General features: G+C 56.1%; 4 protein-coding genes and 3 non-coding genes across 11 annotated transcripts; 2 read left to right on the top strand and 5 right to left on the bottom strand.

Annotated features, from left to right (window-relative positions):
* Positions 1–1,238: 1,238 nt before the first annotated feature.
* ACP4 (acid phosphatase 4) lies at positions 1,239–5,288 on the top strand. The gene is made up of 11 exons (XM_036232643.1): positions 1,239–1,355; positions 1,430–1,534; positions 1,607–1,693; positions 2,396–2,542; positions 2,823–2,921; positions 3,059–3,154; positions 3,872–4,004; positions 4,086–4,168; positions 4,613–4,737; positions 4,917–5,095; positions 5,173–5,288. The coding sequence occupies exons 1-11, from the start codon at positions 1,239–1,241 to the stop codon at positions 5,286–5,288; spliced, it is 1,287 nt and encodes a 428-aa protein (XP_036088536.1).
* Positions 5,289–6,605: 1,317 nt separating this feature from the next.
* On the bottom strand, positions 6,606–11,160 carry LOC107500462. Of its 5 annotated transcripts, none has more exons than XM_036232658.1 (4): positions 11,132–11,160; positions 9,873–9,914; positions 8,247–8,317; positions 6,606–7,958 (listed from the first exon to the last, which is right to left on the bottom strand). In XM_036232658.1, exon 4 carries the CDS (start codon positions 7,922–7,924, stop codon positions 7,055–7,057), a length of 870 nt encoding a protein of 289 aa, XP_036088551.1. In that variant the 5' UTR covers positions 7,925–7,958; positions 8,247–8,317; positions 9,873–9,914; positions 11,132–11,160; the 3' UTR covers positions 6,606–7,054. The 5 variants fall into 5 exon arrangements, with proteins under 5 accessions (XP_036088551.1, XP_015981222.2, XP_036088553.1 ...); XM_016125736.2 differs by lacking the exon at positions 11,132–11,160 and adding an exon at positions 10,964–11,026; XM_036232660.1 differs by lacking the exon at positions 11,132–11,160 and adding an exon at positions 10,437–10,757.
* Positions 8,028–8,117, bottom strand: LOC118611561. Its single transcript, XR_004954519.1, has one exon. It is a non-coding gene; the product is annotated as a small nucleolar RNA SNORD88 (small nucleolar RNA).
* Positions 8,403–8,493, bottom strand: LOC118611560. The gene has a single exon (XR_004954518.1). It is a non-coding gene; the product is annotated as a small nucleolar RNA SNORD88 (small nucleolar RNA).
* On the bottom strand, positions 9,986–10,076 carry LOC118611562. Its single transcript, XR_004954520.1, has one exon. It is a non-coding gene; the product is annotated as a small nucleolar RNA SNORD88 (small nucleolar RNA).
* A 2,054-nt stretch (positions 11,161–13,214) lies between the features above and the next one.
* LOC107500366 (outer dense fiber protein 4-like) lies at positions 13,215–16,867 on the bottom strand. Its single transcript, XM_036232707.1, has 5 exons — positions 16,671–16,867; positions 16,019–16,296; positions 15,640–15,786; positions 13,647–13,778; positions 13,215–13,282 (listed from the first exon to the last, which is right to left on the bottom strand). Exons 1-5 carry the CDS (start codon positions 16,865–16,867, stop codon positions 13,215–13,217), a joined length of 822 nt encoding a protein of 273 aa, XP_036088600.1.
* A 1,722-nt stretch (positions 16,868–18,589) lies between these two features.
* On the top strand, positions 18,590–23,801 carry LOC107500367. Its single transcript, XM_016125496.2, has 4 exons — positions 18,590–18,842; positions 22,888–23,034; positions 23,366–23,494; positions 23,659–23,801. Exons 1-4 carry the CDS (start codon positions 18,590–18,592, stop codon positions 23,799–23,801), a joined length of 672 nt encoding a protein of 223 aa, XP_015980982.2.
* The last annotated feature ends 300 nt before the right edge of the window (positions 23,802–24,101 follow it).

A 24,101-nucleotide genomic window follows, 5' to 3' on the forward strand; every position in this document is an offset into this window, starting at 1 on the left:
TCACATTAAGGGTCAGGAGCTGTGGAGTGTCGCAGCTCCCTCCAGGCTGGGTTCACAGACAAGAGAAATCGATTTCTCACAGTTTTGGAGTCTGGAGGTCCCAGATCAAGGCTGTGGCCAGTTCAGTGTCTGGTGGGAGCCTGCTGCATCTTCTCCCGGGTATCCCCAGGTGGGGGAGGGGAGGAGGCAGCCCTCCTCCCATTCACGAATCCCATCCCAGAGGCCCCAGCTCCCAACACCAGGGCTTCCGGAAGCGGGGAGGGGTTAGGATTTCAACATATGGATTTTGGGAGGTCACAGAAAGAGGGCCGAAGAGGCATCTTTATTTATTTAAAGAATATTACCAAGGAGTGGCCTCCAAGATACTTCAGTGATTCTCACCTTCTGTTGTCCAGGCTGACTGCAGCCTCATGAGACACCCCAAGCCAGAACCACCCAGCTAAGCCGCTCCTAGGTTCCTGGCCCCCAAGAACCAAGAGAGAGAAAAAATGGCTATTGTCTTAAGCCACTAATTTCAGGGTCATTTGCCTCTCGGCAATAAACAACTCGCACTGTTTAGCAGTTTCTCCCCAAACCCTGTTCTAAGTGATGAGTGTATCAGAGTGAGTTTAATCCTCAAGGCAGCTTTCTGAGGAACAGGTGCTCATTCCCATTTTATGGTCGAGGAAACCAAGGCAAAGGGAGGTGCAGCAACCTGCCCAAAGTCACACAGCCCGCAGATGCTGAAGTCAGGCTTTGAACGCAGCCTGGCCAGCTCCAGGGTCTTGGAGTTCAGCCGCCTGTCCGTGCTGGCTTTGGCCAGCTGTAGGGGTAGCAACAGAAAAGGCAAAATTGCCAAGAAGCTCAAGAAGAGAACCCCAACATTTAAGGGGTGAAAAGAGTAAGACCAGATGGAGGCAGGGGCAGGGGAGAGAGCAGAGAATGGGAGTCTAGAAGGCATGGCGGGGTGGGGGGTCTCTCTCTCTGCCTCTGTGCCCAAGTTAGGGGCACTCAGGTTCAGATCCCACAAGTTGGGTTCCCTCAGTCAAGTAACCTAACCCTTCTGTGTCTCAGTTTCCCCGCTTGCACCATTGGGTGGTGATAACTGTATCGCCCCCTCCCTGAGGCTGGCGGAGGCACTCGGGGAGCCGGCCCCGGGGTGGCGAGCTGGGGCCTGCCTTCAGGGGGTGCCGGGGGGTAATGAGCAGGTGGGGCTCTGGCACAGACGGCGGCTGAGCTCAGCGTCTGGCTGCACGGCCATGGCCGGGCCCGGGTTTCAGGGCCACCCTGCCGGACCGCTCCCACTCCTGCTGCTGCTCCTGCTGCTGCTCCTGCCCCAGGCCCTGCCGGAAGGACCCCTGGTGTTTGTGGCTGTGGTGAGGCGCCCCCGCCCTGGCCCAGCTGGCCCCTCACTCTGCCCAGGCCAGCCCTGACCCAGTGCCCTCCCCAGGTGTTCCGCCACGGGGACCGGGCCCCACTGGCCTCCTACCCCACAGACCCACACAAGGAAGCCATCTCCACCCTGTGGCCGCGTGGCCTGGGCCAGCTGACCCCGGTGAGCAGCTGGGGCTGGGGGTGAGGGCTGGGGCAGGGTGGGAGGGGTCTGCTGAGCCCGCTCTGTCCCCAGGAGGGGGTCCTCCAGCAGCTGGAGCTTGGTCGCTTCCTGAGGAGCCGCTACGAGGACTTTCTGAGCCCCAAGTACCAGCGGGAGGAGGTACCGCCACCTTGACCCAGACTCCTGACCTCCAAACTCTGACCTCCCTGGGCCTCCACCTCTGGCCTTTGACCCCTATCAACTTGAGTCATCTACTAACCCACATTGACCTCTGACCAGATCTCAACTTGAGTCATATCTTGATCTCTGACTTCTAACTCTAAAACTTGATTTTTTTCTTTGATCTTTATTGAATTGACTTGCTTTCATGACCTCCAGCATTTGACCTCTACCCTTTATCAAATCTGACCTTCCTTTCCTACCTCCTCCTGTCCTCTGACACCCCTGTCAGGATTACACCTCCTGACTTGTGACCTGATTGACGTGCACTGACCCATGTCCTTGTACCGCCCTCCTAAACTTGACCTCCAGCATCCAGCCATTCTGATCTTCATTTCTGACTTCTGTTGACTCAACTGACCCCTTCATTACACGCCCACCCAACTTCTGACCTACGACCTGTTCCTAACATTGCTCTCTGACCCTCGATTCCAACTTCTAACACAGAAGGCCAGATACTCAAACCTGCCCTGAGTTTTGACTCCTGACACCTGACCCTCTACCCCAAAGTCAGTCCAAGGCTTTTGGTTTGCTACTGCAGCCATTCTCTGACTCTGGCCCCGGCCCCCTCATTACCGTGGCGTCCTCGTTACTGGGGTCCCCTCATAACCGGGGTCCTCTGGGACCCTCTCCCCGCCCCAGGTGTATGTTCGCAGCACCGACTTCGACCGGACACTGGAGAGCGCTCAGGCCAACCTCGCAGGGCTGTTCTCTGAGGCTGCCCCGGGGGGCCCGGAGGCTGCCTGGAGGCCCATCCCTGTGCACACGGTGCCCGTCACTGAGGACAAGGTCGGGGGCTGGACAGGGCCAGGGGGTGAGGGGTGGAGAGAGGAAGAGGTCTAGGGGAAGGTGCCGGAGGCTAAGAGACGGGTCGCTGGGCCTGGCTGGGCGGCTCCCAGGAACCTGAGCTGGCTTGGAGCAGCAAGGTCCTCTGGGGGCCGGGCTCTCTGACGGGAGAGCCACCCTCCCCACGCTGTGCAGCCAAATCTGGGAGAGACAGGGCCCCACAGCGCTGGCTCCCGCGCCCCCCATCACGCTGTGGTCGCCTCTGAGCCTCAGTTTCCCCCAGCTCCTGAGGTTCCCCACACGCAGTTGTCCTCGATACCATGAGCTGCTGCGCGAGGCCACGGAGGCCGCTGAGTACCAGACAGCCCTGGAGGGCTGGACGGTGAGCGGGGCAGGTGGGACGGGAAGCGGGACAGCCGGGCGGGGCAACGGGGTGGGGCAGCGGGGTGGGGCAGCGGGGCGGGGCCAGCAGGCAGTCGGTTGAGGAGGCCCACCGGACTCACCCGCCTGTGCATCCAGGACTTCCTGATTCACCTGGAAAACTTCACGGGGCTGTCGCTGGTCGGGGAGCCATTGCGCAGGGCGTGGAAGGTTCTGGACACCCTGATGTGCCAGGTGAGGCCGCCCCCTGACCCCTCCCTGCCCCCCGCCCCTAGGCAAGCGGTTCATACCCCAGCTTTACTGCTCATGACCAGCTTTCCCTCACGCAAGTCACTTAACCCTCAGTTTCCCTATGTGCACAACTGGGCCGGCGACACCCATACCAACAGCACCCGGGGCTGCTGTGAAGACTGAAGTGGGTTAATTTAGGACGTGTGCTTAGAACAGCGCCGGGCACACAGCGAGGCCCGCGCCGCGGTCGGAGGCCCTGCGTTTGCAGTTCCTCCGCCGAGGTTCCGTTACCAATAAGCACTGTAGACAGCCCCGGCTCCCCCACGTCGTGGGGGTGTCCTTACTTGCCACGTGCGTGATCGGGCTGCCCCAGCACCCTCCCCGCCCACCCCCCAGACTCCAGGTATGTGGCACGGAAGGGGAGCTGTTCGACCTCTTGCAAATCAGAAAGGTCTGGATTCTGAAAGGCCTTCGTTCCCGGGGTTTCTGATATGGCCTTCTGGGCTGGGGGGCGGGGGACGGCCATGGCTGCTGTGAATTAGCACTTGCTCCTGGCCACACAGTAACCTCCGGCCAGACCCAGCCCATGAGGGGCTCCCATTAAGGGTGCAGAGAGGACCGCAGGCAATGGGGACAGCAGGGACACTGGGAGGGCAGGAGGAGAGCATGGAGAGCTCGGGACGTCCCTGTGACTTTGCCCTCTCTCCCTGTCTCTCCTAGCAAGCCCACGGACTTGCCCTCCCATCCTGGGCCTCCCCGGATGTCCTGCGGACACTAGCCCAGATCTCGGCTTTGGATATCGGGGCTCACGTGGGCCCGCCCCGGGCAGCAGAGAAGGCCCAGCTGACGGGGGGTGCGGTGTGGGGCTGGGGGCGGGCAAGGAGGCTGTGGTGCCATCCTTGGGGATTTTCAGCTCCCCCTTCTCGCCCCCCAGGGATCCTGCTAGATGCCATCCTTGCCAACTTCTCCCGGGCCCAGCGCCTGGGGCTGCCCCTCAAGATGGTCATGTACTCAGCTGTGAGTCTTTGGGAACACTGGACATGCTGTGTGGGCACAGGGGTGAGGGGTTGGTGGCTCAGGTGAGGAAGAATGAGGGGTCTCAGTGGGACCTCAAGCCCACTGCCCTGGGTAACCCATGTCTCCCAGCCGTGCCCTTGGACCATACGGCACTAGAGGAATCTGGCTCCGGGTGGGGGGGGGGAGGGAACGGTGGCATCAGAGAAGGGAAGTGGCTCTTCCAGGACAGGCTGTCTGACTGAGCTGTCCCTCCAACCCTGTTTCGCATCTATGTGACCCCCTTTAAGTGATTACCTGTAATGATGAGGCCTCCTTGGGAGGGAGCAGATCTAGGGGTGATGTCTGGGTCTGGGGGACAGCGGGAGGCAGCTGGATGCCTGGGCCTGGCAGTCAGGAGACAGGGCATGAGGCCGGGGCCCATCTCAGCCCTGGGGTCCCCTGCAGCATGACAGCACTCTGCTGGCGCTCCAGGGGGCCCTGGGCCTCTACGACGGTCACACCCCACCCTACGCTGCTTGCCTTGGCTTCGAGTTCCGGAGGCGCCTTGGGGACCCGGAGCAAGATGCAGGGTGAGGAGGGGGTGGCACCGGGGGTGGGCTGGATGGAGCTGTCAGGAGGGACTGGGCGGCAGGCAGAGGCACAGCCTGGCACCAGCCTGCAGAGGAAACTGGCCTGGGGTGGCGTTGGCGGGTTGGCAGGGGCAGGGTGGGGGAGGGGCCTGGGTGTCACTGCCTCCTCTCACCCACAGGAATGTCACCATCTCCCTATTCTATCGCAATGACTCTGCCAGCCGGCCCCTGAGCCTCAGCCTCCCCGGGTGCCCAGGCCCCTGCCCACTGGGTCGCTTCCGCCAGCTGACTGCCCAGGCCCGACCTCCAATTCATGGGGTGCCCTGCCACAGCTCCCGTGAGCCTCCCGCCCTGGCAGGTGAGGCCCTCGGTGTCTGGGTGGGAGTGTTGGGGGACCAAAGGCCCAAGACTCAATAGGCCTCCTTCTCCCCGCAGCCCCCGTGGTGCCCCTGCTGGGCGGGGCAGTGGCTGTGCTGGCCGCACTCAGTGTGGGGCTGGGCCTGCTGGCCTGGAGACCCAGCTGCCTGCACACCTGGGAGGACCCCGTGTGAGCCAGGGAACCGCGCTCCCCTCCTCCACTGCCAACCCCGGATCCCAACATGTTTGCTCACCTGCTGAGCCCGCTTCTGTGACTTACTGTGTGCGTGGGGAACGTGGGAGGGTGCCCGGTCTGGCGGCCACAGGTGTTTGTGTGCAAGGGTATGCTGAAGTGTGGATGCGTGTGCTCACATTGTGTACATGGCCTGTGTGGAAGGACACCTATGTCCATGTGCTTCACGTGCAGACACTGGTGTGAATTTTGGCACGGAAACACATGCATCGTGTTAGTGTGTCAGGTGTGACTGTGGGTGTTTGCATTCATACACGTCTACACGTATAGCAACACATGGTAAGGACACGTGGAGACCTTCATTTGTAGGTGCGGTGTGCGCACCTAGGTGCACAGCACATGACACGCATCAGTACCACCTGCCTGGGGAGCCCCTCGGCGGGCCATGCGCTGTTGAGACTCAGTGTGCTAGAGATGAGGGGTATCTTTAGCCCTTTCTACACCCCAGGGTGGGGAGAGCTCAGAGCCTGGCCCCAGGGCTGGGCAGTACCCGATTCTGAAGTGACTGGCCTCTGCTCCCATCTCACTTGACATAGCCCAGGCCCAAACTCATCAGACCTCCCCGCTGTGAAATTAACTTCCTTGGACTAAGAGCAGGTGTAGCCAGCACCATTCCCTGGGGGCTGCCCCGTACCGCATGTGCCACTGTCTGTCACCTGGCCATTTAAGCGAAATAAAGGCCGCTTTGGGTCCCTGATGTAATGGCCATGTTTTAAGTGCTCACTGGCCACACACAGATGGCAAGCTGGATGGCACCTGTTCAAACAGCCTGTCCTGTGAGGTGTCCCCAGACCCACCCCATCCCACAGGTCACTGGCCCTGGAAGTTCAGGGCAGTCACGGGCCTTGTGTGGGTGACAGCCACACCCCAGAAGGCCCTCTGTACTCCACGGTCCTAGGAGAAAGCCCGGCTTCTTGCTTACGGACCCAGGGTAGCCCCAGCCAAGTTCTTGCAGACTCCCTGGCGGGGCCCTGGATTGGGCCCTGGATTTGGCCCTGCACAGGGGCTGTGCCAAACATCACAGTCCACATGGTGATGCATGTGCCATCTAACAGGCACCTGTGTGCCCAGCACTGACTGCCAGGGCTGCCTGTCCTCACGAGGCTGTGACTCTTGGCCCAAATGCCCTTCACCAAGACGTGACAGACCCTAGCTGCAAGTCACATAAGCAGCTAGAGAAACCAGATGGGGTCGCCACCCCTCACCAAGGCAGCAAACAGAAGTCTGCTTTGAGAGAGAGAGAGGCACCACAACGTTGTAGGGGAAGGGCGCGCGCCCCTAAAACCAAAGTGCTGTTCGTGTTTAGTGCTAAGTAAAAATAACATTTAAAAATAACATCAAGAAAAAAGGTACAAATGCCAGACGCCTTCGTGTCGTGGGCCAAGGGGTTCCCCCCTTGGCCTGTAGTGCTGCGGGGCCTGTGGGGTAGATGGTGGGAGCCCACCCGCTACCCGCGCCAGGCTGAAATGTAAGACTGAACGAGGTACAAGGCCACGCCCGGGGGGTCGCTAAGAGCTACCAGCTTTGGCTGAGGACACCTCAGTGTTCTGGGCTCCTCAAACACGCTGTGGGGGTGGGCAACGTGCCCACCAGAGGCTCAGAAACAGGAGGACGGTCCCTCAGTCCTGCTGGGGACCATTGGGACACTGGCCAAGGCTTTGCATCTCCAAAGTCCAGCTCCCTGCCTAGCAGCTGCCCTCCAGGCCCCTAGTCGCGGTGCACGAGTGGCTTCTCCCCGCAGGCCTGGTCGGAGTAGGGGGGCGGCGGGGGCCGCTCCTCGCCCGGCACGTGGGCTGGCTGGCTGCGGCCGCGCTTGGCCTCCCTGACGTACAGGTCCAGGAGGACCCTGGTAGGCTGCCGGTCTACGCGCTCCCGGGGCACGCCGTGACGCAGCAGCCAGTCCAGTAGGTCCTCGCGCGTGGGGTTGGGCCCCAGTGTGAGCTTGGTGTGGCCGGGCTGGCTGCGGCGCCAGAGCAGGCCAATGCTGGCCATGGTCTGGATCTCTATCACGGCCTGCAGCACCGTCATGTCCTTGACCAGCAGGCTGACCAGCGACAGCCACAGCTCGGAGGGCGCGGCTGTGAGCAGGCGCCGCTGCAGGCCCTGCGTGAAGGGCACGTCTTCTGGGGGGCGCTGGGGCTCCTGGCCCGGGCTGGAGGGCGAGGGTGGCTCGCCGTAGATCCACGTGAGGATGCCCAGCTCCCGTACCAGCTGGATGGCCTCCTCCATGGTGGTCCAGGGCCGGAAGGGCAGCTCGCTGGCCTCGCAGTGCACGAAGGACTCCCAGCGCTGGCGCCAGGCCCGCAGCAGCCAGCTGAGCAGTGCCTGGCAGCCGCCCCGCAGGCCCTTGCAGCGGTAGTTGAAGACGGCATCGCCGGTCAGGTCGCCCAGCAGCGCCAGCTCCTGCGAGTCCAGGGCCAGGGCCGCCCCGCCCTGGTCGTACACCCGCAGGATCCAGGAGACCATGAGCTCATTGGCATTCTGCCGGAAGCGCCGTGAGATGGCCACAAGCTCGGTGTACGTGTAGGCGCGATTGCTCGGCCCTGCCAGGGTGGGTGCCTGCACCCTGTCCGCCATGGTCACGGCTGCCCGAGGGGCGCTGTCACAGGAGCTGCTGGCAAAACCACAGAAGCGTCAGGCGGAGAAAAGGCCGTACACCCCCAGCTTCTCCCCAAAGCTGAGGCCCCTCAGACCCCCGGGTGTCAAAGGTCCCGGGGGGCACCGTGTCCTCATGGGAGGTCGGAGCCCAGTGCTGACATCATGGGGGCCCTGGGCACAGCCTTTTAGGACTCTTGACACAGGATGTTTCGCTGCAACCCCCAGCCCCCCATGAACCCCTCTCTCGCCCTCCATCCACAGGGTCACTGTTAGTCAAAGGAATGTCATGCTGGGAATGCACCTGGCTCAGCTGGAGTGCACAGCATCAGCCTTCACACCGCGACACAGGCTGTCAGCACCAGGAAGAACCACCTGCAGACAGGAAGGAGCGGGGAAGGGGAAGGTCAGTAGGAGCAGAGCAACCATGTCCACCCCCACCTACTTCTCCCCAGAGCCAGGGCCCCTCAGACCCCCAGGTGTCAAAGGTCCTGGGGGGCACGGTGTCCTCAGAGGAGGTCAGAGCCCAGTGCTGGACATCATGGGGGCCCTGGTGGCCTCATCCCACCCCGCCTTTGGTCCCAGAGCTACTTGCCCACAGTCCTGAGGGGGATGACACAGACAATAGCTCAAAGATCCAAGAAGGAGAAATGGCCAATACTTTCTGTGAACCAGGTTAAGGCTACATGCCTATCACTGAGACTGGGAGGATCTGACGTGTTAATCCTTGAAAAGTGCTTAGACTGGAAAAATGCTCCCTACTGTTTATAGCAAGCACAAACGCTTAAATTAAACTATTTAGATTTAAATAAAATGCACGAATCTAGTTCCCAGTTGCAGTAGCCGCATCTTAGGCACCCAAGAGCTGCACGTGGCTGGCAGCCACTGGACTGGGCAGCGCAGAGCAAGCGTGTCCATCCTCCACTGGACTGAGCGGCCTTGCCATCCAGCAGGCTGTCCGTGGCCTCATGTCCTCCCTCGCCTGCGCTGACCTGGTCCTCATCTTGCCCTCTCACGTACCCCTGCCAAGTGGTGCCTCCGCTCTTGCACTTTCTCAGAAATCCCCTCACATGGCAGTGAATGCGCAGGGCCCTGTGGCACACCTCGGGCAAAGAGCACCTACCCCAGAAAGGCTCGGGTGATCCCAAACCTGAGCGCACCCACCACAGAAAGCTGCTTCTCCTCTACTGAGCTTGTTGGCAAGAGTGGGAAGCTGTGAGAATTCCAGAGAAACCCCTTTCCATCCTACTTTGCCACAGTGGCCGCTCTCGTCACACGTCATCCAGGGAGCAGAGAAACCCATCCTAGCGCTAACACTTGCTCCCCCCACCCCAACACGTCTCCAGGCCCATCTTCTGATTTGGATCTTTGAAACACTGGAACATCCTGCAGATACACTGTGTCATTGTAACAATGGCTACCGTGTCAACGAAACATAGCTTTAATCACTATCAGTTTATTTGCACATAATCCATGTCTCAGCTTTGCTAGAGGATACATTGTATCCAGTCTACAAAACCCACAGTGTGACCGTGATAAAGTTGCCAGCTACTGTTTCTTTTTTTCTGAGTTTGAAAATCAGACTTCTGATTAGTCCTATCCCACAACAACAAAATACACGAATCTTTCTTTCCTAGCCTGTATTTTCTGCTGTATTGGCCCCTTCCCTCTGAAGGCAGGAAACATCGCTACCCCCCCCACCACCCCCAAACTGTGCATAGGACTCGGACTCTGCTCCTGGCGTTTTGTGCCTGTTCTTCAGACACACAACCCGAGGCTTGGGGGTGCAATCACTTGACTGACACCTCCAAGCTCGACTGTTGGCATATAAATTAGGTCCCAGGGATAGTTGATGTGAAGTCACCCAAAATGTGGGTAATAAGAGATTTTAGACCCGGGTGGGGCAGGGAGTGAGGGCGAGGGCTCTTACCAAGATGGGTGGTGTGGGTGGCCCCTCAGCTTGAAGACATACCTGAAATACAGGGAGGACTTGATGAGGATAGGCAGAGGAACAGTCTGGGGGTCCAGAGAACATCAAACCCAGGGCCCCTCAGACCCCCAAGTGTCAAAGGTCTTGGAGGGCACTGAATCCTCAGGGTTGATCAGAGCCCAGTGCTGGCCATCACAGGAGCCCCAGTCCCTCTGCCACCAGGTCCAAATGCCACCCGCCTTCAGGGACAGAGGTCAAGCGAACAGAAGTTAAAGACTGGGAAACATTAAGGGTTAACAATGGCATTGTCGTTAAGTAATAAACATTGCTTACACTTATATTTGCTCTATGTTCGAGGATTTCAGTAATAAATAAAAGAGGAGCATAGAAAATAAATACACGGGGCAAAAGAGGGCGTGCCAATTATGAATGGATGAAAACGATCCTTCCACGTGTGACACGGCGACGGGGCAAAGCCAACGCGACAGTGAAACGCGTCCTTAAGGTGAACAGAGCGAGGCCCCGCCCGCTTTCTCCTAAGGCAACTCCATTAGCCTCTCTGACCCGACTCGGTAGTTCACTTAGAGACTCCACTTCCTTGGCGATCCCCTGACATCTTGGCGCTGCCTCCCCCAGTCTTTCTCCTGGGTGACCAAAACCGCCAGCCGCCTCGAATCGAAACCAGATTGGTGTCCAGAGGGAAGCACGTGTGGCCGGCCAGCATCACGTGGGACATCTCAGGCGAATTCCACGTTGCACGCGTTCTGCTCCCCGCCCGCCCGGAAAGGTGCGCAAGATGGAGCAGACCCGCGGCGCGGTGCCGGCGAGAAGGGGGCTGGCCCCGGTGGTCCCAGTGGCGGGGGTTCCCCCACGACCCGGAGCGCGCCCCGAAGAGCCGCCGCCTTCCGCGGGCGCCACCCCAGCCCCGCCTCAGGGCGCGCGCCGGGCCTTGCCAGAGGCCGTGACCCCACCCACGCGACAACGTGCGCCCCGCCGCAGCCGCGGGACCCTCGTTGCGAGCACGCGCGTGGCTCAGACCCACAAGTCACGCCGCACAGACGCGAATACGTCAAACACCAAGTAAAGCTCACCGAAACCTTACGCTCACCAAGACACGCAAGGCTGCCGCGCGTCCCGCTTTATAGCGCGCGCCGCTCGCAAGGCCCGCCCCCTGCCAGTCCGGGCTCCTCCCCGAGGCATCTAGCACACGCGCCGGTGCCGGAGACCCCCGCTTTGGTGCGTAGGGGAGAGAACGATACCTGTTCCCGTTAGAATCTTCCCCAACAGGCGACGAGAAATTGTCCTAGGAGGCGGAGGAGAGGAGCAAGGAAACGTAGGGCCCGTTGTGGTGTCGTGCGCGTCAGGCAATTTTGTGGATAGTCCCAAAGGCGGGCCGTGCAGCGGAAGGACCCCGAGTGGGGGTGGGGCAAGAAAGGGAAAAAAACTCGAGTTGCTGGCGCCACAGCGGTTGGAGCTGTCGAAGGGGCGGGGCCAGCCCGGAGGAAATCTCATTGGCCGAGTGGGAGGCGGGGCCAGAGCTGAGATTGACAAGGGGCAGTTACAGGAAAGAGCACTGAGAGTTAGAGGCTGCGCTCGCGAGGTGAGGGGCTGGTCACGTGGCAATGCGGGCCAAGAAGATTGGACTCCGGTTCTGGGAGAGGTGGGGGTTACTGAGCCTAAACTCCCGTCTGAGAGAGGCGGGGCTAGGGACAGGACTCCTGGGCCTGAGGGAGGACCGAATTTGGGGCTCACTTCCCGGTTTAGATGGCCAAAGACCTGGGGGCTTAGATTCTCGTTAGGGTTGGTAATCTAAGGTGTGTCTTTCAAGTGACAGGATTGTAAGTGTTTTTCAGAGATGAAAAATACAACGGGTCTCTAGTCCAAACCCACTCACCAGAGGCCGCCACTGTCAACAATTTGTTGTGGACCATTGGTGCTGATTGAACACCAGCAGGAACTACCAATGCGAGTTGTGGGGTGAAGAAGGAAACTATTGAGCACAAACAGCTCAGCTGTGATACAGCACGGCTGTGAGAACAGCTAGGCTGCGAGGCCCTGGGGTCAGGGCCCGCTCCCACTGACAGCCCTGCCCAGCCCTGCCCAGCCCTGCCCAGCCCTGCCTGCTCTTCCCAGCTCTGGTCTGATGTCTTTGGTGTTTCAGCTCCAGTTGGGGAAACAGTCTTCTGCCTTTGGTGAAAAGGGGAAAGTGTGAGTCCTCACTGTGACCACAAAACCAGTCTCCCCCACCTCCCCCACCCCTTATTGCTCTTCATAGCACGTGTCCCCTAACATGCCTAAATCTTTGCGGGAATAAATTTTGCCTCCCCGCTGAAAGGTCAGTTCCATAAAAACAAGGATTTGTGTCCAGTTTGATCACTGCAATAGATCCAGTGTCTGGCACATAGTTGCAGTTCAATCTGCGTTGAACATGAACAAATTTGAGAGCCTTTGGTGGCAGACAAGAGGAAAGATTATTGTAGCAACACTTCAAGAGCACATACTGTGGACCAGGTGTTATGTTAAACTCTACAGATGGAAGGACTAGCATTTATCCTAATTTTACAGATGAACACACTGAGACCCAGAGGTGTTCAGCACCTTGCCATAGAGCTAGTAAGTGGCTGAGCCTACACTCAACACCTGGCAGTTTAACCACTGTGATGGGACCTCCAGGCAACGATATAACTTTGTACTTGAGTTTCAACCCTGTCTATTGAGGAAATGACTCTCAGTCAGCCCCGAACCATCTACGAAAGTCTGCTACATGCAACGGCCTTAAAAATAAATAAAATTTTTAAAAATTAGGGAAAGAATGGGACCCAGTAGAAAAAAAATGTAGACAAGAACAACTTCGTGTTGGGAGGTTTGGAGAGAAGAGAAGATGATGGCAGGAGGTGAAGTGGGAGTGCAGGGAGAATTTGCCTCAGGAGGGGCACATTATTGAGCAGGGGTGTCAAAAATAAAGGATGAAGCCCAAAGGGCTTGGAGAGAATCAGCTGTTCAACAAACATTGATTGAGTACCATCTGTATGCCAGGGACCAGGGAACACTGGCCCAGCTGGCCTTGAGTCTTCCCTCACCTATCCCTCAACCTCAGAGGACCCAAGGGATGGCCCCGAGGAAAGATGGCAGCTCCGCAGAACGCTTATGAGGTACTGAGCTAGAAGAATATTCTGGGAAGAAAAAGACAGAGTATTGAAAAATGCAGATTATTAATTGGAATGAGAGATTCACAGGGGACTGAAGAAGGGTAAGATTCTTGTGGGTGTGGCTATAAAACGGCTGTTGGACGCTTGGCAGGGAGCCATGGCAGCAGGCCAGAGGTAGGGCCATTCGCGTGTCCTAAGTCCAGATGGCTTGGATTGCCAGGATGGACCAGAAATTCATGTAGTTCAGGTAGGAAAGGAGACCTGGGGGAGTGGGGGAAGGAAGAGAACAGAGCAGGTGAGATGCAGAGTTCACGAGCCCAGCCCTGATCCCAGGCCTCTCCCAAAGCCCAACCGCACCCCCTTCCCTGTCCCCAAGCCCATCCCTGATCCCAAACTCAGCCCCATTCCCTACACGGTCCCCAACTCATTTCCAAACCCAATCTCATCTACAATTCCATCTCATCTTCTACCCTGTCTCCAAGCCCATCCCTAAACTCAAACCCAGCTCCTTCACCTACACTTTCCCCAACTCCCATCTTCAAACCCAAACCTAACCCTTCCCCTCCCCTGTCCCCCAACCCAACACCATTCTCTACACTGTCCCAAACCCAGTCTCGTCTCAGACCAATCATCAGGAAGAAGAAGATGCCAATCCATGCCAGGTAGAAGCTGCGCCCAAGCCTGTAGGTCATGCCTTCCTGTAGGTACTCATGGGCCTGCAGCAGGTAGAACAGGATACCCAATATCATGCTGGTCCCTGCATGAATGCAGGTGTTAGGAGGCTGGGCAGCAGGTATGTGAAGACCCCTGCCCATAGTTGTGTGGCTGCCCAGCTCTTGCTTGTTATTTCCCCACTTCCTTTTGCTGCCCTGTCCCTCTGCTCACAAGCAGGATAATAGGCTTCTGACAGTGTCATGGTAGATGACATTGGAAGTGCAAGTCTTGGTGATGTCTAAAGCCACAGGCTTTGGGGTCAGCGGACTGGAGCTCTTGCCTTGCCTCTGCTTCCCACCTTTGGGCAGCTGCTCCATCTCTCTGAGCCTCATTCCCCTCATCTGTAAAGAGGGCATAATCATAGGAACCATCTCCTTGGACTATCACGAAGAGTCATTGAGATTGGCACATTTTCTGGCAGACCACCAGTGAGCCGTCGAGAATCAAGACTGATTATTATCATTATATTGGGCCTTTAATTGGGGGGAGGGGCTGCTAAAACAGTGGATGAGGAACTCAGTCATTCCGTTTTTTCTTTATGTTATTAAAAAATAATAGAGGAAGTATTTTCACTTAATTAAAAAGGGGACTGGACAGAAATGATTTTCTTATAGAAAAATGTCCTAGTTCAGATGACATAAAACCAGGGCATTTTCCATTCAAGGTACCTTGGATTTAAACTATTGAGAAGAGCTAACAGACAACTGAATAAATATCATTTACTAACAAAGAAATAGGAAGTTGAGTGGTCTCTCTTCTTGGCCTTACTATCACTCTCCAAGAATGTTCTCTTGATACACCTGAAAGCAGTAGTCAATTACTGCAAGAGAACACAACATCCACTTCATTTCCGAATTGAAGTGCCCCTGCCCCATCGCCTTCTTTTCTAAAAAGTGTGATTTTGTCATGCGAATGAGAAACCAAACTACTCTAATCAGAATATAGATTCTGAGTGATTTGGTGGCTGTGTGGAGATGACCACGGAAAGGGTGTGTGCAAAGTTGCGTGGTTACCATCAGGTACCGACATTTTCTAGCTCAACCCTCAGGACATCTCTAGGGTAGGGGGCATGGTATCCCTACCTGACAGATGAGAAAACTGTGGCTCAGAAAGATTCAGTAGCTTGAACAAAATTACAGAGCTGATGGGGAGTGGGGGTGGGGCGGTAGAGAGTGGAGAGACAGGGTTTGGGATGGGTCTAGAACTAGAATTGGAGTCAGGAACAGGGTAGAGGTTAAAGTTTGATCAGGGTGGAGGCTGAAGTTGAGGCCGGTGTTGGGTGGTGGTTGCAGGTGAGAATAGACTGGAGGTTGGTAAGAGGATGGAGTTAGAAACGGGTTAGGTTGAATATGGCTGCTTGTTTCTTTGAGAGTGAGGTCTGCAGGTGATGGGGTGGGTTTGTGGTTGTGGTTGGGCACAAGGTCAGATCTGAGAAGACAATGGGGTGGAAGATGGATCGGGGTTGAATGTGAGGTTGAGGTTCACCGGTGAGAGAGGGTCGGGTAGGATTTGGAGAATGAACATTGAGGAGGGGTGGGCTTTGGCATTGAGTTAAGTGTTGAGATTTGTAAAGGGAATGGGAATGGTTCAGAGCATGAAGAGAAGATAGGATTGGAATGGGGGTGGGAACAAGGAGGACATCATAGAAGGAGATGTAGATGAATTTGAGATTTTTTGGTCATAGATGTGGGAGGTAAAGTGGGTACTGGCCCAGGGGATGGAGATGGGGTTAGGTTGGAAGTTAGTATGATTTACTGGAATTGGTTGGAGATTTGGAGGGAGACAGGGTTAGGATTGGGGATGAAGGCAAGGACAAGGATGAGATTGGAGTGTAGTGGGAAGGGGGTCGGGTGTCATAACAGGCACCAGTTATGGTTCCTGCAGGAAGAGTCTCAGAGCCATGCCTGCCAGGATGCTGATGATGACACTGGTGAAGTCCAGCATGATTGGGTTAGAGCTGGTGAAGAAAATGGAGTCTATGATGATGAGGCAGAGGCAGAAGCAGGCAATACCGGCCAAAAGCATGAAGGCCCAGGAAAAGTCCAGCAAATCTGAGGAAGGAAAAGAATCAGGAACACTGGAGTGGATGTCACGTAGGCAAGGGTGATCATAGGGCAGTGAGGATGGTCCTGAGGTAGTGGGGTCCATCCTGGGGGAGGGAGGATGATCCAAGGGTAATGAGGACCATCAAGAAGGGAGACCCATCCAAGGGAAGGCAGGGAGGGGTGCCTGGGACCGAGGAAAGGTGGATCCAAGGAATGGTCTTTTTGGGGCAGGCCTTACAAGCGTTCTGGTTGTGCTCCTGCATACAGGTGGAGTCAAGGCACTGCACAAAGAAGATGGTGTTGATGGGGATGGTCAGGTTGCCAGCAGGGTCCCCAGGAGGTGTCAGTGGCACCTGGAATTGGATCCAGGGCTGGCTCGTACAGATGAGAGCAATGATCACCAGGCAAGCTAGGGTGAGCGCCAGGCTCAGCTCGCGGGTGATCGTCTTGGTCTTATTCAGCAGCCACCAGCCTATGGGCAGCTGCGAGTGTCTGCGTCTATGGATGTCCTGAAGCCTGCAACAAATGGCCCACTACCAGTGTTGACGCTGAGTCCAGCCACCCAGCCCTGTCACCCTGGGTCCAACTGCCAGACCCTGTCATGCCCAGCCTCGCCTTTAGACCCTATCTTCCCCTAAGTCCATTCTTCATGCCTCGTGTCCCCCAGGCCTCGCCACCCCCCAGCTTCCATCTCCAGGTGGAGTTACAGGTTCAGCCTCTGTGCCCTACCTCGGGCCAGCCTTCAGGTCTAGCTTCCAAGCCTGCCACACCTAGGTCCAACCTCCAGTCTCTGATATACCAGCTATGTGTCCACTGCCCCTTTGACTACTGCCCCTTCCCTAAAATTCTAACCCAGAATCTGGCCTCTTGCTTGGACTCCTGCCTCTCACCTGCCAAAACTGGCCCCCTCAAAGGTGTCTGTTAGTAAGCCGTCATCTGCAATATTTCCATTGACTTGGAAGCCACCCAAAGGGTCTTGGAAGTTGTCCTGGAAGGTCCAGAGACTGGAGTCAAAGCTTTTGATACTGGCCTCGGGGCTGTGAGTAATTGAAGGGGGGACATCCACTTTGGCCCGGCTTGGTGTCATGGGGCTTTGAGTATCTGACTGCAGACTCCTGGGTGCTGGTTGCTGCTCTTGGAAACCGTCTTGACTGGTGTAGTCTTTTGATCCTATACTGATCAGAGAGATGGGAGTAATTAACAGAGAGCTCGGGATGCTGGACTGGTGAGTTTGGAAAATTGGTGAGACGTCTTGGGTATCCAAACAGTGACTGCAAGTGACTGGCGGTGTGTCTTGGATGCTGGCCCGGTGACTGGTGGTAACTGATGGTGTGTCCTCAGTGCTGACTCGGTGCCCATTGCTGAAGGATGGTGTCTCTTGGATACGAGTTGAGTGACTGCGGATGGTGAGCGGGGATTCTTGGATGCTGACCCGGCGAGTGTGGGTCATGGACGGAGGGTCTTGGATGCTGACCCAGCGAGTGTGGGTCATGGACGGAGGGTCTTGGATGCTGCTGACCCGGCGAGTGTGGGTCATGGACAGAGGGTCTTGGATGCTGCTGACCCGGCGAGTGTGGGTCATGGACGGAGGGTCTTGGATGCTGACCCGGCGAGTGTGGGTCGTGGACGGAGGGTCTTGGATGCTGACCCGGCGAGTGTGGGTCGTGGACGGAGGGTCTTGGATGCTGACCCGGCGAGTGTGGGTCGTGGATGGACGGTCTTGGATGCTGACCCGGCGAGTGTGGATAATGGATGGACGGTCTTGGATGCTGACTCGGCGAGCGTGGATAATGGATGGAGGGCCTTGCAAGATGACCGGGCGAGTGCGGCTCAGTAGAGGGTCTTGGATGCTGACCCGGCTTGCGTGGCTCATGACTGGAGGGTCTTGAGTCTCCTCTTGTGTGTCCTCATTGGGAGCTTCTGGGAGGAAATCCGTCTGGGTACTCTGGTGGCCATGTTGAGACTTCTGGGACATGTGGAGACCTCTGGGACATGGACAAGGCCAGTCCCTGGATGCACTCAACAGCTTTCCAACTGCCTCAGCTCTTCTCTGCAAATACTTTTACGGCCACCTGGGGGTCTGCTGGGCTCTCTCCAGGGCTCAGGCTCTGTCCGTTGGGGTTCGGACCTCTCTGTCTCGTCTTCAGTGTTGCTTGGTCTCCTCTGCTGCCCACATACAGGCCTCAGAGCTTCAGTCTGGCCTGCGGCTGAGGGTTGGGAGGTTCCATGACAGTTGGAGAGGTTCCAGGAAGTTGGGACATTGCCCATGGACTCATACTTCGCACTAGACCTGCGTGAGTGACATGGGGGCTGGGGCTAGGTGTGGGTGGGTTCAGAGGCGGGGTTTGAGCAGGGTCAAGATCAGGCACAAAGAGGTCATGGCTGGGACAGAGAGGTGTCAGAACAGGGCAAGAGTGGAGTTGGGGGTAGGGAGCAAACTCAGGGCAATGCCAGGGCCAGAGGGAGGCCAGAGTAGGGTCAGGACTGGGCAGGGCTGGGTCACCAGCATCTCTGAGATCAGTTCTTACAGCTCCTGGACAGCTTGAGACCTGAATTCATCACCTCCCTTTCCTGCCTGCCCCACCCCTGTCCCTTCCAGGGCTGTCTCTGAACCCATTTCCTTCTCATGTGCCACGTTTCTCCTTGCTCCCTTTCTTCCTCTGTCTCCGTCTCTCTCCACCTTCCTCTCAAGGCCTTAGAGTCCCAAAGAAGAGTGGGTTGCTCCCCACCCTCAAAGACCTATGAGCCACAGCCTGAGAAAGATGAGAGGAACAGCGGTCTGAATATCACCCACGGCTGACAGGAGAGGATGCAACAAGACAACGTGGCTGAACCCAGATTCCCAGAACTCTATTCTCCCCCAGAGGACCTCAACTTTTATTGGGAGGAGAGAAAGTTCATCCTGCGGGCCTGGGCCCTTGTCTTTAGCGCCCTAGCCACCCTGATGATGCTCAGCGTGCTGGACGGGTGCATGGCCTACATGCAGGGCCCCTACACTGGCTACGTGGGCATCTGGGATACCTGCAGGCGGTGCAAGTGTGCCAGCTTGGGCCAAGTCCCTGGTCAGTAGCGTTTGGGACAGGCTATGGGGCACTGTGGAGCGGGGCGGGGCGGATGGGGTGTGTCTCTGTAGGTTATCACAGGGGCAGGAGTCTTTAGGTATTCTTGAGGGGAGGTCTCTACGATTCTTGAGACAGGGTCTCTGGAGAGTCTCCGGAGGCCTTGTGAGAGGGTTCCCTGCAGCCCTTTCTGACTTAGGAGACGGGACAGTCACACTCATGGGAAGCAGAGCATGACCCTTGACCAAAACCCACACAGCCTCATGGTTATATGACTAAAGACACCATCATTCGCTCTCTCCCCTAAAAAAAGTTAAAAAAGAAAAAGACGACAAGAGGCATTCAGCTTCTTCGGAAACGTTTTGTCTCCTTGTAGATCTCTGTGCTTGCCCCTTGCTTTCGAGCCTTGCTGCAGCAGGCGGCCCAGAGCCCAGAGCCAGAGCACCTGATTTTGAGTCCTGGCTCAACTACTTGGTGGCTGGGGGATCTTGGACACATTCTTTCACCTCCCTGAGCCTCAATGTCCTCACTTCTAAAATGGCAGCGATAGCGGTACCAATTTGTAGGCTGTTTGAGGAACACTTGAGTTAAAACCCGTAAAGGAATTAGAACACTGCCTGGACCATATTAAGTGCTACATCATCATCATCATCATCATCATCATCATCATCATCATCATCAATTCTCCTCCTCCTCCTCCTCCTCCTCTTCCTCCTTCTTCTTCTTCTTATTACTACACTTATTTTTCTCCCCCGGTCAATACACCTACCTTCATTTTAGATCTCAAATAAGCACTTATGAAATTCCCAGAACACTGTGTAGTCTTAATATTCTTTATTTATTTTATAAATAATTCTTTTCTTGTGTACCTGCCAGTCCAAGCTGCTGTAGTAAGACGAACATGGAGCTTAGGGTTTCACGTAGTGGTTCCGCCGATCCAGGTGTCACTGGAGACCTGTTCTTTGCCACGTCTCTGTGACGGTTTCCACTTTGCTAGGTCCTCAGGACTGCCATGTCCCGTGCAGTGACAATGGGGACACCAGCAGCTTCTTGGGTTCTCTCCTTTTGGTAAACAACGCGGGGGAAAAGAAAAACAAGCTGCCTTCTGTGGTCCTCGGAGTTCTCGGGATTAGCTCCGATGGGGTCAGACTTACCTCCCTGGGATTTCTTGCCCCTCCCCGCACGAGTTGCTGGGGGCAGGGAGGATGCCATGCTGTGGCTGACTGCGTCTGGATCACACACACACTTTAAGAGTCAGTGGAGGGATCAGGGACAGGGGGTGTGCAACGAGTTCCTCTGGACAGAATCAAGTTGCCAAGGTGACAGGAGCAGATGCTGAGTGGGCAGAAACAGCTGTGCACATCTTCCCTGTAGAGGAGGAAGAAGCCACATGTTTATACACATAGCTATGTGTAGACATGTGCACACATGCAGAGGAATGTGTATACATATACATTTATTTCTCATTTAAAAAATGCTGCAATATTTCAGTTCTCTTTTTAAAGGTAAATCACCATTTATTGAATGCTAATAAGAATGTACAGAGCTTTATGGTTAGCATAGAGAAACAACAGATAGCTTACAAAGACTTCCATTTTTTTTTAAGGTGCAGAAATTCAGAGTCTTTATGTAGTCTAGTTTTCCTTCTTTGCCTCTGTGACTTTACTTACTGTGTCTCAGGTTTGGGATATTCTTCTCCCTCTAGATTTTTGGCAAACATTCAATTCTGCTTTTTTTTTTTTTTTTTTTTTTGGGCATTGGGAAGGGAAGTGCAATTTTAGTGGCCTATGGAGGGACCTGAATTAATCAGGAATCTTTTGGTCTCAAGTGACAGAAACTAACTTGAACTAACTTGAATGAAAGAATTTATGGGTTCACCTAAATGGAAAAGGGTGGGAGGTAGAAATGCTTTCAGGGTGGCTGAATTCAGGGGTCTAAGTGATAATATCAAACATCGTCATCATCTGTCTGTCTCTTGGCTATTTCAGTTGGCTTTATTCTCCAAGCTCCAGGGATAGGCAGTCTGTATCTCGTTAGGACAATAACTATTCAAATGCTTCAGAGGGAAGCAAATTCAGGGAATTGATTTCATAGGTAACAGAAGAGCTGAGAAGCCAAGTAGAGAATGGTGAGACAGAGCAGGGTTAGCAGCTCAGGAAGTCGCTGCACCCCTATCTGGAGGGATAGACTCACAGCGAGATTTGCTTAGGGGTGGTTACAGTCACAGAAGAAATGCAGCTGGGGCAGAGAGGTGGGGTTAAATACCCTGGCTCGTCCTCTCCTCCCAGAGCTAGTCTTCTGCCAGTGCCTCCCATTAGCCAAACATACTGATAAAGCAGTGAGCAAAAGGATGCTGGGAAATGTAGTCCTTACAATACAGAAAAGGGAAAGGTGGAGGATGGACCCGAGAGCAGACAGATGAATGCCTGGCGGAATCGCTAACAACTTGGGCCTCAAGCCCAGCAGGAAAGAATATGAAAAGCTCCTGTGGAAGTCCTGTGTGGCTGGGTCACATGGGTACATCAAACCAGGCATGGTGCCCGGAGGAGTGCAATGCTTGGCGTGTAACGGGCGCTGAGAGTGGGGAATGGATAGGAGGGTTCAAGACGTGGTGGGGAGGGAAGCCGCAAACATCCACCCCAGGGGGCGCTGGTGTCTGGGATGACAAGGGCCGGGGACTTGCACGTTATCTCAACTCTTTCTTTCCCTCTTTTGTCCACTTTCCCCTTTTAGTTTTACTCTCTCAGGTCTCCCATCCTCCAGGAGGCTGGGTCCAAGGCTCAGGCAGCTCCAGGCTCATAACCCTATTGACTAGAGGCAAGAGAGCTTCTCCCTGACAGTTTCTGTCAGAGAAAGTCCCAGGGCAGATATTGATTGGTTGGCTTTGGTCATGTGCCCATCTGTTGGCCAATCACCGTGCTCTGGGGCATGGGGCCCTGTGATTGGCTCGTCCAGAGTCCTACGACTACCTCTATGGCTCCAGAGGACAGAATATGTCATGAGATCAATCGCCCAAGATTGGGCGATTGAGAGCACCACTGCTAGCCTGTATGTGGGACTACCCTTTGCTTGCTGGCTAGGTATTGGAGATGTGCAGTTTGCCACAAACAAGGCAGACGGAGTCTTAGCTCATTTAGCTGAGACAGTCTTGCGCTGTTCAAAAGTAGGCAAAGTAGGAAGGGGCTAAGAGGAAGAGATGCAGTTCTCGGAAGGAGCTGACACTCTGGTCACACTGCAGTGTGATTTGGATAACTATGGATCCTCAAGCGAGTGTGATGATGTCTTTCAGATACACCGGTTTTAGAGTATTTGATTGGAAATTTTTCTTGTGTGTACATCTGCGTGTGCACTCTGGGGGTATGGGGGTGATGTGGAGAAGGTCTGTGTGTGCGGGAGCTCTGGGGTATGAATGGGGGTGAAACTGGGGGAGGTTCTGGGGATGTGGTTGGGTCACTAGGGGACTTTGGGGTGTGAGTGGGAGAGAAATAGGGTGACTAGAGATAGCTAAAGTGGCTGAAGTGTCTCGGATAACTTTGAGGGTGCTATTGGGAGTGTTTTGGAGTGATACTGAGGATGTTAATGTAAGTCGCTGTAGGATATCTTTTGGGAGTGTGAGTAGGATGACTTTGGGGGCGTCTGCAGGGGTGACTCTAGAGATGATTGAGATAGTTCTATGGAGTGACCTTGAGGATGTGAGTGAGGATGACTCCGGGGTGATCTGTGGGGTGACCTCGGTGGTATAGGTGGTTATTTAGGTGGGGTAAATAGGGGGGTGATTTGGGTCAACTTTGAAAGTGTGAGTGGGGATGCCTTTGAGTTTACAGGTGCCTAGGAGTGACTTTATGAGCGAGAGTGGGGGCCATTGTGGGGTTTCTAAGAGCTGGCTTTGGCGGTGGGAATGGGAGTGACTTTGAGGGTGTCTGTCGTCACACGTGGGGGTGTCTGTGGGGGATGCTGCCCGTGGACATTGGTGGGGGTGAGTTTGTAGGCTGGCCGTTGAGAGTGTCTGGAGGTGCCTCTGGAGCATTTCTCTGCCCCCCACCCCCAGTTCTCGTCCACATGAGCATGGGCTTCATGATGCTGGCCTTGGCCCTGTGCATCGTCCTCCTCTTCACCATGGGGCTCTCCTTCTGGCCGTTCTTACGTCGTCTTATCAAGGTCGACCTCGTCTTCAGTTTCCTCAGCTTCAGCATTGGTAAGTGTCAGCTGGGGGGGGGGTGTGCCCTCCCCTCCCCAGCATCTTTCCCCTGGGCGGGGGTCTCTTTCCGGCTTTCAGGAGGTGTATCTCAGAGTTTCTGTCCTGCCATCAGGTGGGTCTGTCTCTGGAAGTCTCTCGGGATTTCTTTCCCACCGTGTGCATCCTTAGTTCTCCTTTTTCTGTCTTTCCTGGTAGGGCTGTCTTCCAGGTGTGTGTGTGTATTCTTGTCATGGACAGTGAGAGAGGATGTCCTGTCTCTCTTCTCTTTCTGGGGGTCCTGGGGTCCCTGTCCAGTCTCGTGTCCGTCTCTGGCCCCACCCGAGTGCAGGGCTCCTGACTGCCCTCAGCCTGACGCTCTTTGTAGTCAACTGCGAGACACTAAAACCGAGGCCACAAGTATCCTACCAAGAGACCGCCTACCTGTGCTGGGGCTCCAGCGCCTTGATGCTGTGGGCAGGTAGGGCGGGGCCTCGGGAGCAAGGGGCGGACCTCGGCAGGGCAGGGGGTGGAGCACCGGCAAGAACCCGAGACACGGACAGTCCCACAGGGGGTTCGGCCTCGAGGGAAGGGGCGGGGCCCAGGGCGAGGCTAGGAGTCCAGTGGCTCCCCCCCAACCTGCAGGCGTCCTGAGTTACTTAAACCACATGGGCGTGAGGAGCAAAAGGTCGCTGTCCTTCGAGATGCAGGCCATGTATCGCCAGTGGGTCGTGCGGCAAAGCTCCTCGAGGAACGAGTATGCCCGGCAGTCGGGTGCCAATCTCTAGCGATTAGGGACCTCGGGCCGAGCAATTGCTTCTCAGGACGCTGACCGGTACCCGCGCCCGTGTGCGGCCCATGCCCCTTCTCCTGGTCGCGCGCGTGAGATTAGACAGGCTGCCTGCCCCCCAGGACAGGGGCCAAAGCCCCGTCCCTCAAGCTAGGGCCCGCCCCTCGCGGCTCTGTTCCCTCCCACTGCGTCTTCACCGCGCCAAGTCTTCCCCGCATCCCCACCCCGAAGTCCGACACCGCCCCTCGCGTTCTGCTCGCAGCCTGAACAGTGTGACCAGTGCCGGTGGCCCTGTCCT

Source organism: Rousettus aegyptiacus, unplaced genomic scaffold (assembly GCF_014176215.1).
Source record: "Rousettus aegyptiacus isolate mRouAeg1 unplaced genomic scaffold, mRouAeg1.p scaffold_m13_p_14, whole genome shotgun sequence".
Lineage (NCBI taxonomy): Eukaryota > Metazoa > Chordata > Mammalia > Chiroptera > Pteropodidae > Rousettus > Rousettus aegyptiacus.